Below are 14747 nucleotides of genomic sequence, written 5' to 3'. Positions count from 1 at the left end.
TGTGTCGGATATCTAACGCCCTCTAGAGGACAAACCGGTGCATTAAAAAAATCCGCCATCGTGCGTTTTCATTGGCTCCGCTACACAGTGACCTACACGTCAGCACTCGAGGGCGGAAACCAGAACGGTGCTGGCGAATGATTTCGCGTATGCAAATCCATTTCAAATATTTCCCGGGAAATCTGAGTTTCGCGGGAGGACCTTTCGCGCGTAAACCTCATCCCCTACTTCATTGTCCGCTTCCTGGAGCCATTTTTCGCTCTAGCGAGAGGGAGTTCGCATCGCATTTTAATCGCTTACATCGGGTGTCTTAGGCTTTAGCAGTTTCACTCACATTACAGCTATGCGTTCCTAACACTGTGCGCTTTCGTCATTTATGATTATTTTATATCCACTCGCTCGGTTTAAAGAGAAAACGAGCCTCAAAGCACAAGTGGGACAAAGGGAACCTGCGCCTCTGAGGATCATGAGAAAGGGGGGTTCCTCGGTCCCGGGACAAGTCATGTTAACAGGGGTTGTTAGAGGTGAACAACACGGTGTTTTTAGCGCGGTTTCCGATCGACGGTGTGCAGCTTATTCCAGTGCAGCCCGAATACAAATAACCACACCGCCGTCCACTAATAATGTCTGTGTGCCCGAGGCTTCTGCTGACAGTTTGTACACCACTCCTCTACAAGGAGCGACACACGGGACAGGACTGCGACCCGCACTGGGACGACCCCCGGTAAGTCTCTGCTGTAAATCTGTGTTTAGCGTTAAGTGTTGCACATTCAATCCTGTGTTAAATGTTAAGTCGTTAGGCTAAGTCCACTTAGCCTACTTCTGCTGTCATCATGGCTACTGCTGGAGCTGCTTTGTGCATTCAGTATCTGGAGTAACGTTAGGCAGGTTTATTGTGCAAAACGAATCAGCACGTTTTAGATACTTAACTAATTAAGACATTTATTGAATGTCCTCAGAAATGCGTAATGACGCATGACGACTGTTTGCCACAAACAGACATGCATATTTCCGCAATGTACTCCCTGCTGTTTTTACGATTTAACTTTCTGTATTAGACAGTACGACTGTAACTGTATGAGACAATATGCTTTAATGCACTGTTGATTTTAAACTAAAAATAACAGTAGTATAGTATTTGTAACTCGGTTGGTTGTCCAGTTGCACGCCTTTTAAAGTTTTCTTCGAAAGCTCGAGGGCTGCTGCTGTTAATCGCTTTATATAGCGCTGATATCGATCATATGAAGTGTAATATCGATTAGATATGGTATAATGTAAGTCTAAGAGTCTGCTTAACTTGCAAAAGCTTGCATTAGTGGAGTCTAGGCCCTGGTTTGTTGTCTTAGGATGGGGGATGGAGTCATTTCTGAGCTCGCGGACTCTGTGCTAAGCCAAATGCTTTGCTAACTGTTGTTTTTATCGTTGTTTACTTCTAAAACTCCTGAGTGGCATCTCTTTAGGAAGTAATTTGGCATGCGTGAGGTCGATGGTTTGCATATTACCCAAACTTAAACGGCTGATCAAAAGATCAAACTTTTGTTTTGTTTTTAGGGTTCATGACGTGAAACAATGCAGCAATTATAACTACTTCAGATTTAGATGGTTTCAATTTAAAAACGACAAATGTAAAACTGAAATGAATTGTAAGTGGACAAAAAAAGCATGGGTAAGAAAAGCAGATGGGGATGAATGAAAGAACAACAATAAAGCTAACAAAATAATGTCATACAAGATTAAGTCAGATTATATTGTGAATATTAATCAAAACCATAAAACTGTGAGGCTAAATATACGACTATGAGCATTTTAATGTCAATATTATGTTGCTTTAAACAATAAATTGCTAATTTTGAGACTGTTTAAAAAATCTTAAATTTAAAAAAAATTCCCCCTGCAAAATGTGAAGGTTTACAAAAATCTATTCTCTTTTGTATAGAGACATAGCAAGTTGTAACTTGACATGTAGGACCTTAAATTCATAAAAATCTGATTTTTTGATAAAACGTTTATAAAGTAAGTTTTTTTTTTTTTTTTTTTTTTTTTTTTTTTTTTCCCAAATACAAAAATATGCATTTTATCTATCCATTTACACAAGCTGCAATGCATGTATGCATTTTTGCAACACTTTAAAAGGGCACTTCCTATGACATCAAACTCTGTTTCCTATATAACACATTATGATGACAGCAGCGTTTTTGCAACGTGCAAAACGCAAAAAATAGATCTCGACTGCATCTATAATTATCTCGGGGTCAGTGGTACTTTAAGTTTCTCAGTGGTCACTGAGTTTAAGGCTTTGGTAATAGAGGACAGCCATTTTGCTTCCCCTGCTCCAAGGCTGTTGACTTAAGTGTTGTATTATTTGGTAAAACTAATATCTGCTGCTTTTTGTGTGAGATGAATCCTGAATGGTTTGCAAAAAAATCACTTTTAGGCACTTACAAGGTGTTACTCTTGATAAATGTACTTTTTAATAGACACAGACAATATATTGGCAGATTTTGTGATTTATTACCCAATCATTTTGCAAACTTTTCCAAATAACGTAAGTGTTGGGTTCAATCCACTCAGACAATTTCTATGAATAATGCACGTGTTCTGTTCTTAAAATGAGGGCATTGACTAGCTAAATATTGCATAAAATGGGATTTTTTAGCTTTTCTGTGCATTTCAGTTGTGTAGTGCTTATACTGTATATGGAATCTAGTAACCCTAAAAGACTGGGTCAACTTTCATATTTTATTTTCTTGAAACAGGCTAAAAGGAGACTTGAGCTAGATATCACAGACCACCAATACAGCGAGCCAGCTAAAACCCTTCGGAGTCGCAAAGGAGCTCTTAAACTGAAGGTCCCCAAAGGTATAAAGTTCATTTTGTCGTTCCATGGTTTTGCTGATGTGATGCGTGTAGAGCCACCTAATATTAAGTTAAACCATATAATTACATCACCAACCAGCCCTCCTTCATTCTGCTGCAGAGTTATGAATGATTGAATGACTTCTTACATTTCAGCTCCCAAAACCCCACCGGAGAAGACCCGATACGACACATCCTTGGGATTCTTGACTAAAAAGTTCTGTCAACTGCTTGCGCAGTCCTCCGATGGAGTGCTGGACCTCAATAAAGCCGCCATTGTGCTCAACGTCCAGAAGAGACGTCTGTATGACATCACCAACGTGCTGGAGGGGGTGCGCCTCATCAAGAAGAAGTCAAAGAACAACATACAATGGCTGTGAGTTACTTAAGAGTGGTTTGCGTTAAGCAATGCTGATTATTTTGGACGTTTAGTATATTTGAGTTCCTAGTTTAGATGTAAAGAGTTTTAAGAGTTGGCTTGTTCATTGCTGTTTGCAGGGGCTCCAGCTTGCCATCTGAGGGTGGGCTTCCATCTCCAGCTGTGCAGAGTCACAGCCTGGCCAGAGAGATGCTGGCGCTCACTCAGGAGGAGAGACGCCTGGACGAGCTCATTCAGACCTGCACACGTAACGTCCAACAGATGACTGAGGAGATACACAGTCAGAAATATCCTTTATTAGCTCTCATCTGTACTTTCTCAAGTGTGTAATGGCCACTGAAGATCAGAAAACGAGAGTACTGGAAGGAATGAAAGTAATTCCCTCTTTTGTCCTTAACCTTTCTCACATATGCCTATGTGACCTATCAGGACATCCAAAGAATAAAGAGCCTAAAAGACCAAACCGTCATAGCGGTTAAAGCTCCATCTGAAACCAAGTTGGAGGTGCCTGACCCAAAGGAGGTAAAGTATTTTAAGATTGTTTATGCATATAAAAGGGGTGGTTGATTGTGATTTCACTTTTTTTAATGTTAGTGTGTAATGATGCTGTAAAGTTACGATGCTGAACGTTCAATGAAAACGGAGATATCGTCTATTAAAATTCTGGTGTTTTAATGGCTATAAAAGCGGATCATAGGAACTACAAGAAGTTACTTCCTGGGTTTGTGACATGACATAAACCCAGATAAACCCCTCCCCTGGGAACATGCAACAAAAGCCCCTTTCACATTGCACGTTGGACCAGCCGGAATATTGCCGGGTCACCTTCTGTGTGAACGCAAACACGTCCCGAGTTGGGGACCTAGTAATATTGCCGGGTTCAGTCCCGGAACGAGCGCTGTGTGAACAAAAGCCAGAACCAATGCCGTAAAGGGTGTGTCGTAGTGATGATGCACGTTATCGCGCGACTCTTTTAGTGTGTTTTGAAGGCAGATCAACGTTCGCGGCGAAACAAATATGTGCAAACTGTAACGAAGCAGAGATCAGTTAGTTCCTCACTTTCCGCGATGAAGCTGAGATCGTTCACCAGCTTAAGTGAAAGTTAACGTGCCTAGCATTTTCGACTCGTACATTACAAGTCACACCCTGATGTCACGTGTCATTACGGGAACTTTACGGGTTGTGTGTGAACGCATGCACATTCTGGGAGATCACTGGCAGTGTGAAAGGGGCAAAGTCTAGTGACCCAGGAACAATTGCCGGGACACATTACCCGTGTATTTTCCGGAATCGCAGTGTGAAAGGGGCTAAAGAGGGTGAGGCCATGTTGTGCTGCTTTAGAGAAGAGGAAGAGTTGTTGCCATGCCATTAAAACTAGGGGTGCACAAAAAGGTCTACTTATACATGAATTGCGATTCTGTCTTCTAACAATTCTAATGGATTCACAAGTTTCAAAATCAATGCTCTAAAACAGCGTTTCTTAATACTGTTCCTCGCATCACCCTGCTTTGCATCTCTCTCTCTCTCTCTCTCTCTCTCTCTCTCATTCAGATCGTCAGCTGGTCAGCTCCAACAAAACTGTGTTATACACGGTGTATAAACAGACAGATATTATTCACATAGCTATGAGAAGTGTTTTACATGGACACGCGAGCGGTTGGCATGCTGTATTACTGCTTTAAGCGTATCTAAAAGTATGAGCCAACAACAAAGCTTACCATTAAGAGCCGTGATTGCACAGGTCCTGTGCGATTCTCTTCACTAATATCCTCTGTCTCAATCGGGCTCAAATTGATAAGCAATATTGACAATGTCATTGTTTACGATACAACTAGAGCAGATACTGCTGAGGAGAGGGGCGTGATGTTTAGACGTGACTCTAGGCGCAAATCACAACACTGGACCAGCGGACCAGTCTGAGCCCATTGTGTATTTCTGAGGGAGGGGCTTCATAAAACTAGGAATTGATAGGAGCGTTTAAAGTAGTCTCAGACTTAAACGTCACGCCCGGCGTGTGTGTAGCGTTCTTTAAGGTTCTGGCTGGAAACAAAGATGCCGTGCTGCCAACCCCCTCAGGAAAGAAGAATGCCGTCGTGTTTACAACCGTGACGATGAGTGCTTATCAGGATCAACTAAACACTAGAATCTCAAAAGTATGTAAAATATTTAAAGATCGTGGAACAGAATCATGGGCGGGCCTTGGCCAAAGAAAGCTGCCATGGTATGTTGGGTATTTATAGTTGGCGGGTCTGGCTATGTAAGACTGCGTTCAAAGTAGAAGGGACAGAGCGATGTAGAATAAAGGTAAATTGAGAAAATGCGTTTTTTTTTTTATAAACAAAGCATTAACCCATGTTAAACAGCACCTCATAAACACAATCAAGCCTAGAAAAAAAGCAGTCAGTCACCCCTTTAACACATTTCACATCAAGAATGAAACAAGTTGAGGACTATTTTCTATGCTTTTTATAATCTTAACTGTATTTTGCGTTATGTTACATTAGTAATATTAGACAACTACTCAAAAGCCTTGTTGGTAACATTAGTAATGTTAAACAACTACTCAAAAGCCTTGTTGGTAACCATTTTATATGTTATAATAAAATGACTGTTTTTAACTGCAGCCTTTATGTAAATTTATTGTAAGCTTAAGTACATCGTAGACCCATTGAAACCAATGGAGCTACGATCAACATAGGCTTACAATGCTTTTTGGAAACGCAACCCTGGCTCTTTATAATGGCAGTGAATGGCTGTTGAGATTTTGAAGTCCAATAAAGTGCATCCATCCACCACAAAAAGTGCTCCACACAGCTCACTTTCGTACATACAGACTGGGCGATTTTGCAAAAAAAAAATTTCCAGAATGTTTGACCGATTTTTTTTTATTTTTTTTTATTTATTTATTTTGTCCATTTTTAAATTTGTACTATTAAATTTTTAAAGTTACTTTTTATTTATTAACCCCTCTAGTTAAAGAAAATTCTATTCCAAGTACAGCACACATTGTCAAAATGATGTAAATGTTTAAGAAACCGTTTTTGTTAAATATCTTTTTATAGAAAAACTACTTAATTTTACTAAACTTGCCTTAGTTACGTTTTTTGTGTTAAGAAATAAGTTAAAGAAAATCTATTTTAGAAAATCTCAAAAGTCAAGGTAATTCAAATTTAAAATGACTGAAGGTATAACACCAGTAGACTTGATGTTTTAAATGTTTTTTTTTAAATTTCAGCAGCTTTCAGCCTGTCACCATGTTGCAAACATGAAATATGAGACATACAGTAGTAGTTCTTTCCAGGTTTTTTTTTTATTTGATTGCGCTGCTTTTCCATTGTTTTTTCTGTATAAACATGTAAGTGTTTGACTGTTGCACTCGCATTTCTTGCAGTGTCTCATGCATGAAACGCCATTCTAAAAACACTGCGCTCAAGTTAATAAGTTCACTCCCATCTTGCATGTTTTACCTATTCCACTGCCCACGTCACATCATTGTCAACACAAAAGCGCATTCTGTGTGAATGACGCCTAGCGCTATATTTATGGTCCTTCACAGAGCACGTCACACTTGAGCGGTTAATCACGTGCACTGACATGTGGTTGGATCGTTCTTTTCTCTTTACTGTTATCACTGGCATATTGTCAAAGTGTCTAATTCTTAGGGCTGGGTATTGTTCAAAATCTTTAGATCTGGTGCCAATTTCGATACCTCAGTTTCGATACCAGTTCCTAACGATACTTTTTTCGATACCATATGTTTTAAAATCTATTTCAACATCAACACAAATACATTAAACACAAAACTTTTATTTTTACCATGTTATATTCTTTTTTCACTTTACATTAAAGGATTTCTTTTAACACTTCCTGGATGTGCTTTTTGGATAGGGGTGCGCCAGCAGACACTCAGGATTGGTATCAATATTAACTTGGCCAAAATTAACAAAAAAAAGAGAAACCTTTTTGCCACAACATGAACATATTATAAATAAATAAGCAAATGATATTGTGTACAGGCTAATATTGAACCAACTAAAATGCAAAGGAATGTAAAAAAAACCTTTATGTTGAAAAATCTTTTTTTGTTTGTGGGTAACCGCTCAGCAGTTTTTCTTCAGAAAGATCAACATGTCGGCTTTTTCTGGCAACAGACAGGCCCGCTCCTGGCTAATGGTGTCCCCAGCCGTAGAAAATGTACGCTCTGATTTGGTGGATTTGTGGTTTACTGTGAGGTGAGGTACCTTGGTTGCCAAGCTGGGTTGGATTGGATTTGTGTTGTTTCCTTAATACACCACAACACCAAGTCGCTGGATTCACTGTAGAGAGTGTACACGGCAAACCTTTGTAGAGCTATATCTCCTCCTGAATCTTCTCTGAGGTGCTGGTCATGCTGTTGGCTGTTAGTTCTATCGCCATGTCTTCCTCTGCAAAAATCTCAAGGGCAGAAAGCTTTGCCTGCTTCTACAAACAGAAAAATAAATAAATAAATAAATAAAAATGGCAACATTATTGGGTAGCCAGACTCAAACATACATATTCTCTATACTTATAGTGAAGTGGTTCACAAGTTTCCCCAAGATGGGCAGAATCTGACCCAATGTTGGAATCCTTTCAGCGGACATGCAAAGTGTTGAAGTATACAGTAGCTTCATGGCTTTAATAAACTCCTCTGCTTTTCTGAAGTCATCATCAGTAACTCGCTCCAGTCTGAAAATAATAATAATAATAATAATTTGTTAAATTTATATAGCGCTTTTTCTGAGACCTCAAAGCACTTCACATATGAAAATGTCCACATACATAGTTTTATTAAGATTTAACTTCTTAAAAGATATTTAGCACTGCACTGATAGTAGAACAAGCCAATTCAAATACCTGTCCTTCTCCATTGACCTCTTTAACCGAGCGTCCATGGCAGCTGCCTGGATGGCAGCGAACTGCTCAAGGAACCTCTCCACCATTAGAAAAAGGCTATTCCACCTGTTCTTAACATCCAAGATGACTGCATGTTCTGGAAGGCCTACAGAGAGAGACCGATGGGCCAAGCTGGTTATCCATTTGGGGTAACAGTTTAATAAACAATTTAATCAAGACAAGATAAGTTTAGCGTATTTTGATTTCTACTTACCGAGAAGTTTCTGCTTTTCCTTTAAAACAGGTTTAGCCAGGCTAGACCTCTTCAACCAGACAACCATTGCACGGATCCTTCCTGCCCATCTTGAAATGGAGGGCACATTGTACAGTTTTTTAGCAGCAATGTTTAGTGTGTGAGCAAAGCAGCCAATCTTTATTATGCTCATCTTTTTCACTGCCACATCCATGTTTGCTGCATTGTCTACAGTGATGGCTACAACTTTGTGCTTTATTTCAAATTCATCTAGAATTTCTCCTATTTCCTCTGTTATGACTTCCCCTGTCTGGGACGTGTAGACTGCCCTTGTGTGGAGTACATTCTCCATCATGGAACCTTCTTTCACATAGTGGACTGAAACGGTCAAATAGTGGTCTTGAGCCACACTGGTCCACCCATCAGCAGTCACCGCCACATCAGCCACAACTTGCAACTTTCTCTTCAGATTTCCTTTTTCTACTGCATACCATGCAGGAATAAGTGTATTTGACAACATGTCTCTGCTGGGGGACTGATACTGGGGGTTTAAGGTGCTTATCATCTCCCTTATTGACATTAGAGCACAAAACATTAACAATATAATGGTTTCATATTATTATTATTTTTTTTTTTAACTGACAATAACAGTAATATGTCAGTCATCCAGGCTAAAAGAGGCTATATTGGCAAACTACCTTTTAAAAAAACTCTATATCGATAGCTTGCTCACCTCCACCATGGGGCCTTGACTGTCGAAAAAGGTAGCAAACCTTTAACAATAAACCTTGTGACTGCTCTGTGGCACTCATCTCATCTTTGCGTGGACATTTTCCCTCTTGCTGCCAGTGTGAAGGGATTGGCACCTTCTGGTATTGTCTTCCTATTCCTAACATCAGGGTGGACCGGTGCAGAGGCTAATGTGAAGGGGGAAATAACAGCGCTAACGCTACAGCAACCGACTAGCAGCACAAGCTAACATACATAAAGTGGTAGTCAACGTCATGGGGATGCATTCGGTTTAAGTAGTGAAATTACACTTATCTGTCAAGTATTTCTAAAATGTGAAACCCTAACGTTACGTTGGAAAAACAAAGATGTTGCCTGGTCAAAGAATAACGTTATAGCTAGCGCCTAGGTAACGTTACATCGCAACGCAGAGTTGCATCCACACATTCAAACCACTCGCATTAGCGTAAACAATTACTTTAAATTCTGTTCGCTAAAAAGGTAATATCTTCCTTTCTTACCTGCTACAATCTCAGAAATGCCAGATGATGTTGAAGGGGGCAGGTTTGACTCCGATGAGGTGAAAGGCTCCTCTGGTTCCATCTTTTTACAGTCGAATACCGTGCAACTTTCTGCCTTCATATTGATCCCGTGCATGGTCAAATGCTTCATTAAATTGGTGGTATTGCCGGCTTTGGTTGCAATACTCTTATCGCAAATGTTGCACTTTGCTGACTCGGCATCCACTTTTAGAAAGTGTAGCCACACTTTAGGCCTCTTTGGCTTTTTTAAACGGTTTGGTTTTTTGTGAACATTGTATAAAGTTGTTTTTTTTGTATGAGAGTATTTTAATTGTTTTTTGTGGTTACGTGGTGGTGGACAGCCAATCACGGTGAATTTAGGTCCTTACATGCACGTATGCTACAAGCTCACACAAGACACAGCCGCTTGGCAAAAAAAAAAAAAAAAAAAAACGCCGCTTGGCTTTTGGAACCGAAATTTGGCACCGAAAGATAAATAATTTTTCGATACTCATAGTATCGAAGTTTTTCGTTCGATACCATAAAGGCATCGAAGTTTGGTACCCAGCCCTACTAATTCTAACATTTGGTAATATTTCTATTCAAAATCGCGATTCCTTGATTTCTAAAAAATAAAATCATGGCAAAACAAATTCAAATTAATTGATAAAATCAGGAAAATTTGAGAGAGTGGTGTTCCAGCCGAGAACATAGTGTAAGCTCCAGTGGGAAGTGACGAACGCAGAAGTGCAGTGGAGATCAAAACAAAACACAAATAATGTATTAGAAGTATAAAATGGTGATTTGTAAAGAAAAATTTCTGGATTTTGATATAAGCCAAGAGGAGTCTGGTTTTCCTTTTGCTGTAAACAAAAATCGGCTTTTAGGAGACTAGAATATTCTCACCGGAACACATGCTACACCTTCGTCCTAATCATCTGCTGGAACACACACATATGATAGTTAGTGGAAAGTCATATGACATGCATCTAGGGTGGCTTGAGGGTGAGTAAATCGTCAGGTAATTTTTCATATTTCGGTGAACTTTCTCTTAAGTACGGCACCATAAAGTCCCCAACATTCTTTCTTTTACATTTATGCATCTGTTAGACACTATTCCTTTAAATTGCATTCAAGGTACACATTTACATTTATATCAGTTCTATCTTTACCTCGGAATTGAACCCACAACCTTGGTCTTGCTAGCACCTGTTCTACTGTTTTTGTTACTAGAAAGCAAAAATACTTGAAGTGAAATTGTACAATACATGAGCATGATGTCAATTCAAACAAAATCTGTCTGAAACCAAGGTGTTTCAATTTTGTCCTTCACGCAAATTTTCCAGAAGGCTTCACTGTGCCTGTTAAACAACTTCAAGCTGTTATTGGTCCATGATGATTATGTAATAGGTGGATGTGCTTGAGGCTCTTTGACGTGTAGCAGGATTGGTTTTTCGATAACAGTCCATTGCGGTCAGACACAAAAAATAAAAAAATTCTAAATGAGCTGGAGTGATGGGGATGATGATTTTTCCTGATTGGTCAAATATACAAAAGTATGTCAAAATGCCCACCTTGTTGAGTATTCTTGTAAATACAGTTGGCAAGTCAGTGTCACAATTGGGAAAAATTTAGGTGTCAGTATATTGGATTTATGCATTAGACCTTTAAAAAGCCTGTTTTGAATGGTGGTTAATTTTTTCATGTAGGGAGATAAAGCTGCATTTGAACCAAATTTTGGACAATAATATTAATGAGTATCAATAAAATCCTAACAATGCGATGTCAGGCAAGAGTATATGGGGAGCCTTAACAGCTCTCTGCTTATTGAGTTGGATATGGCTGAAATGACTTGCTGTTGAGTGAAATAGATGTTAACTCAATAACCACTCTAAAAACTGATTCACTGAGTGAGTGAACCATTTGCGGCATGAGTCAAACTCATTCAAGAGCCATTTTGACAGGTTAAAAAACCCTCTTAATTTGACTCATTCATTTATAAAAACCATGTAGTTTAGATTTGTGTTGTCATGTTCAACCAGTAAATTTAACACAATAAAAAAGTTGACTCATTGCTGACATGACAAACAATGCTTGTTTGGATCACTTTTGATTTAATTTGTGTATGGACTTGTTCACTAAACTCAACATCCAATCAAAGTTGTTACACTCACTGATGGCCCCTGCACTGATTCAACATGCCTACATGTGGAACACACCAAAAAAACTAGTCCGCCAAATGCTCACTGACAGCTGACCATTGGTATGTTGAATTGCATTCAAGCAATTGACGCCGAATTGCTGCTAATTTGAAAGTGAATGTAAAATGCGCACAATTTCCTTTAAGCGGTTTAAAAGCGAAGGAAAGCAAAGAAAAGAGGGATAACTCAAATGAACTGAAAAAGAACAATTGCTTTACGCTGAATTGCTGCTAATTTGAAAGTGAAAGTAAAATGCGCATGACCCTACCCTAAAAAAAAATCAAGACAGAAGTGACTGAAAGTGGACAGACGAGGCCAAAAGTGGGAATGTCTCACTTGTCTACTTATGCTCGGGTCCACCAAAATGCTTCTCAATACGCTTGGTGTAAACAGGGTCTAATGGTTACTTTGGATCTAGCAGAGGCAGCTCATTTAAGTGAAAGTGATTTGCATTTGTTCCATATACTTAAACTCCTTTTTAATGTCCATTCAGAGTTTACAGGTCCACCTGAGTAGCTCCAAGGGTCCCATTGATGTTTTTCTCTGTACGGATGGTGGTGACTCTGGGAGCCTGCTACAAAACGGCCTTGATGTGAATGGAAATCACCCTGCCTTTCTCAAAGTCTCCCAAGGCAAGAACTTCTATAGCAACAAAACCTTAGTTCTTCCAATTGAGTTCATCCTTCAAGTTTTTTTTTTTTTCCCCTGTTCTCTATTTCAGAAGCCGCTACAGATGGAATGGCTGATGGTGTGAAGATGAACGGCAGCTCTAATGGTTATGGGCCCCTGACTGAAAGTGCCCCCATGTCACCCCTCAGTTCCTCCTTGTCTTCCATTCTCCAGCAGCCGGAGGAGTCCATCCCCTTCGTGCCGCTGTCTCCTGCTCTTCTCAGCGATGAATACATGCTGGGATTGAGTGATGAGCAGGGCATAAGTGATCTGTTTGACTCCTGTGACCTGGACACGCTAGCACTGGATGACCTGCTCAGGATATGAGCGATCAAGTTAGTTGATGGTGCTGCTTAGTTCGTGAATGAAATCTGGATCGGCGAGATTGTTGGGCATAACTCTGAGGATGAACTACAGATTGAACTTCATGAATTTTAGAATTATCCTTGTCGCATTTGACATTGACCGTTTACGCATGGATCTTACTGCTACGGGATCCAAAGTTTTTGTTGTCTGATACTGTATAGATGAGTTTCTGTATCCTAAAATATGTCCTTTTAAAGTTATTTTTAGTGTGAATTGCATGAGCTGTGTGATTTGTCTGTGAACTTTGTCATATTGGTTTTCCTGACGGCACCTCTACAAATAACGCAGAAAGCTCACAATTTCTTCAAAATGGAGTATTTCTCTACTCACAATCTGTGGACGTCTGTCCATTTGAGAATCTCCGCATCATAGGCTAGCTATGTATCAAAGAAGATCAGCGAGTTCTTTCTTTATTGAATGATCCAAAGTCTATTTGGTGCTCCTTCATTTAGTCTGCTTTTTGCCAGTGTTCAGCATCTCAGGGCACAGATCAAGGAGCGAGTGCTTTGTGTGGTGATCTCTGGGTAAAATCAAAGGTTTTTTTTTTTTTTTCTGAGCTACAGTGTCTTATCCCTTTTGTTACCAAATGATTTGGTGCAAAGAAATGTTGATGCATTTCGGTGTGATTCATTGTGTAAACAATGTAATGATTCTGCCAGTTCTGGAACTACAGTTTTGGCTAATATTTTTTTTTTTGTTTTTTCAAATTTAGGTTGGAAAGCGTACTTTGGATATGTCTCCAAAGTCTAGTCCCCCTTAATGTTGAATGTATTTCAGTATCTGTATTGCACTGAAGACTGAAGTCTTACGAAGCCATCATGGACATCTGTGGCGTAAATCGCCACATGATTATGAAAAATTTAGTGTCCCACGGAGAATTGTAGGTTTTTCAGTAGCTTTATTTTTTGTAGCTTTAATTCCCCAGCATTATTTCTCCTCCTTTTTTGTCCATTCCATTAAATTAACTTTTTTTTTAATTATTATTATTATTATTATTTTTTCACATCTTCTGGAAAAGCCTCATTACATGCTTATAAACAGGTCACTGTTCTAATTCTTTTTCAATCCTTATTCCTGCAAATGAGACTGCCGATCTGTTACTTTAGTTGTATTTTCTGTAACCATTTTAGGAGAGTTCAATCGTTTAATACTTCAATTGTGAAGTAACTTATTGCAGTTTTTGCTGTGGTTAAAGTAAATTATGGTACATAATTTTGAATTAGTGTAATGCTCACTAGTTCTCTTGATTCTGCATTGGAATGAGGGTGTTGGTCATGTATGCAGCTGTATTGCATAGAAAATGTTATGGTTAATCACCAGTATGTATTCTATTCTACTGTGCAGTTTGATTTACTCATGTAGTTTTTTTTTTTTTTTTTTTTTTTTTTTTTTTAAACAATTAAGAGGCAGTTTTGTGTGCCAATGTGTGTGAATATGTGAAGTTTTATATGTGGATTGTAAACTGCGCATCAATTGTTTGCAAATTGTTTTTAATAAAGTTATGAATTTCTGCATGTTCTGCCCTGCTGATTTTGTGTGTAATGCGCGTGTGTGTGTGTGTGTGTGTGTGTGTGTACAGTTCTATGTAAATGCTGTGGTCATGTCCTGAGTTGGTGCTAAACATCAATCATTCAGAATTTGTTCATTCTGAGGAGATGGTTATATATGTTCATCCTTATTGGTTCTTGAGAGAAATTTCTCAAATCCTCAGTGTTACAAAATAAAATGAACAAGATGATGTTGCGTGTAGTTTGACCAGTTTCGCCATTAGCGTATACTGTGCCACTTTAATTATGATATTAACAAGAAATTAGACTTATGAATCAAATTCAAAATGATTTTGTCAGGTCAGGGTGTTTGGTATTAACTGAAATGAAAAGAAAATGTCTGCCATGAGGGGGAAAAAATAGTGACCCATA

General features: G+C 39.0%; 1 protein-coding gene across 1 annotated transcript; it reads left to right on the top strand.

The window, feature by feature from the left end:
- Positions 1-190: 190 nt before the first annotated feature.
- Positions 191-14212, top strand: LOC109063554 (transcription factor E2F3-like). The gene is made up of 7 exons (XM_019080601.2): positions 191-724; positions 2757-2859; positions 3013-3232; positions 3355-3522; positions 3643-3757; positions 12287-12425; positions 12515-14212. Exons 1-7 carry the CDS (start codon positions 377-379, stop codon positions 12787-12789), a joined length of 1368 nt encoding a protein of 455 aa, XP_018936146.1. The 5' UTR covers positions 191-376; the 3' UTR covers positions 12790-14212.
- Positions 14213-14747: the final 535 nt, after the last annotated feature.

The sequence above is a fragment of the Cyprinus carpio genome, chromosome B19, assembly GCF_018340385.1.
Source record: "Cyprinus carpio isolate SPL01 chromosome B19, ASM1834038v1, whole genome shotgun sequence".
Lineage (NCBI taxonomy): Eukaryota > Metazoa > Chordata > Actinopteri > Cypriniformes > Cyprinidae > Cyprinus > Cyprinus carpio.
This window is presented reverse-complemented; position numbering and strand designations above follow the sequence as displayed.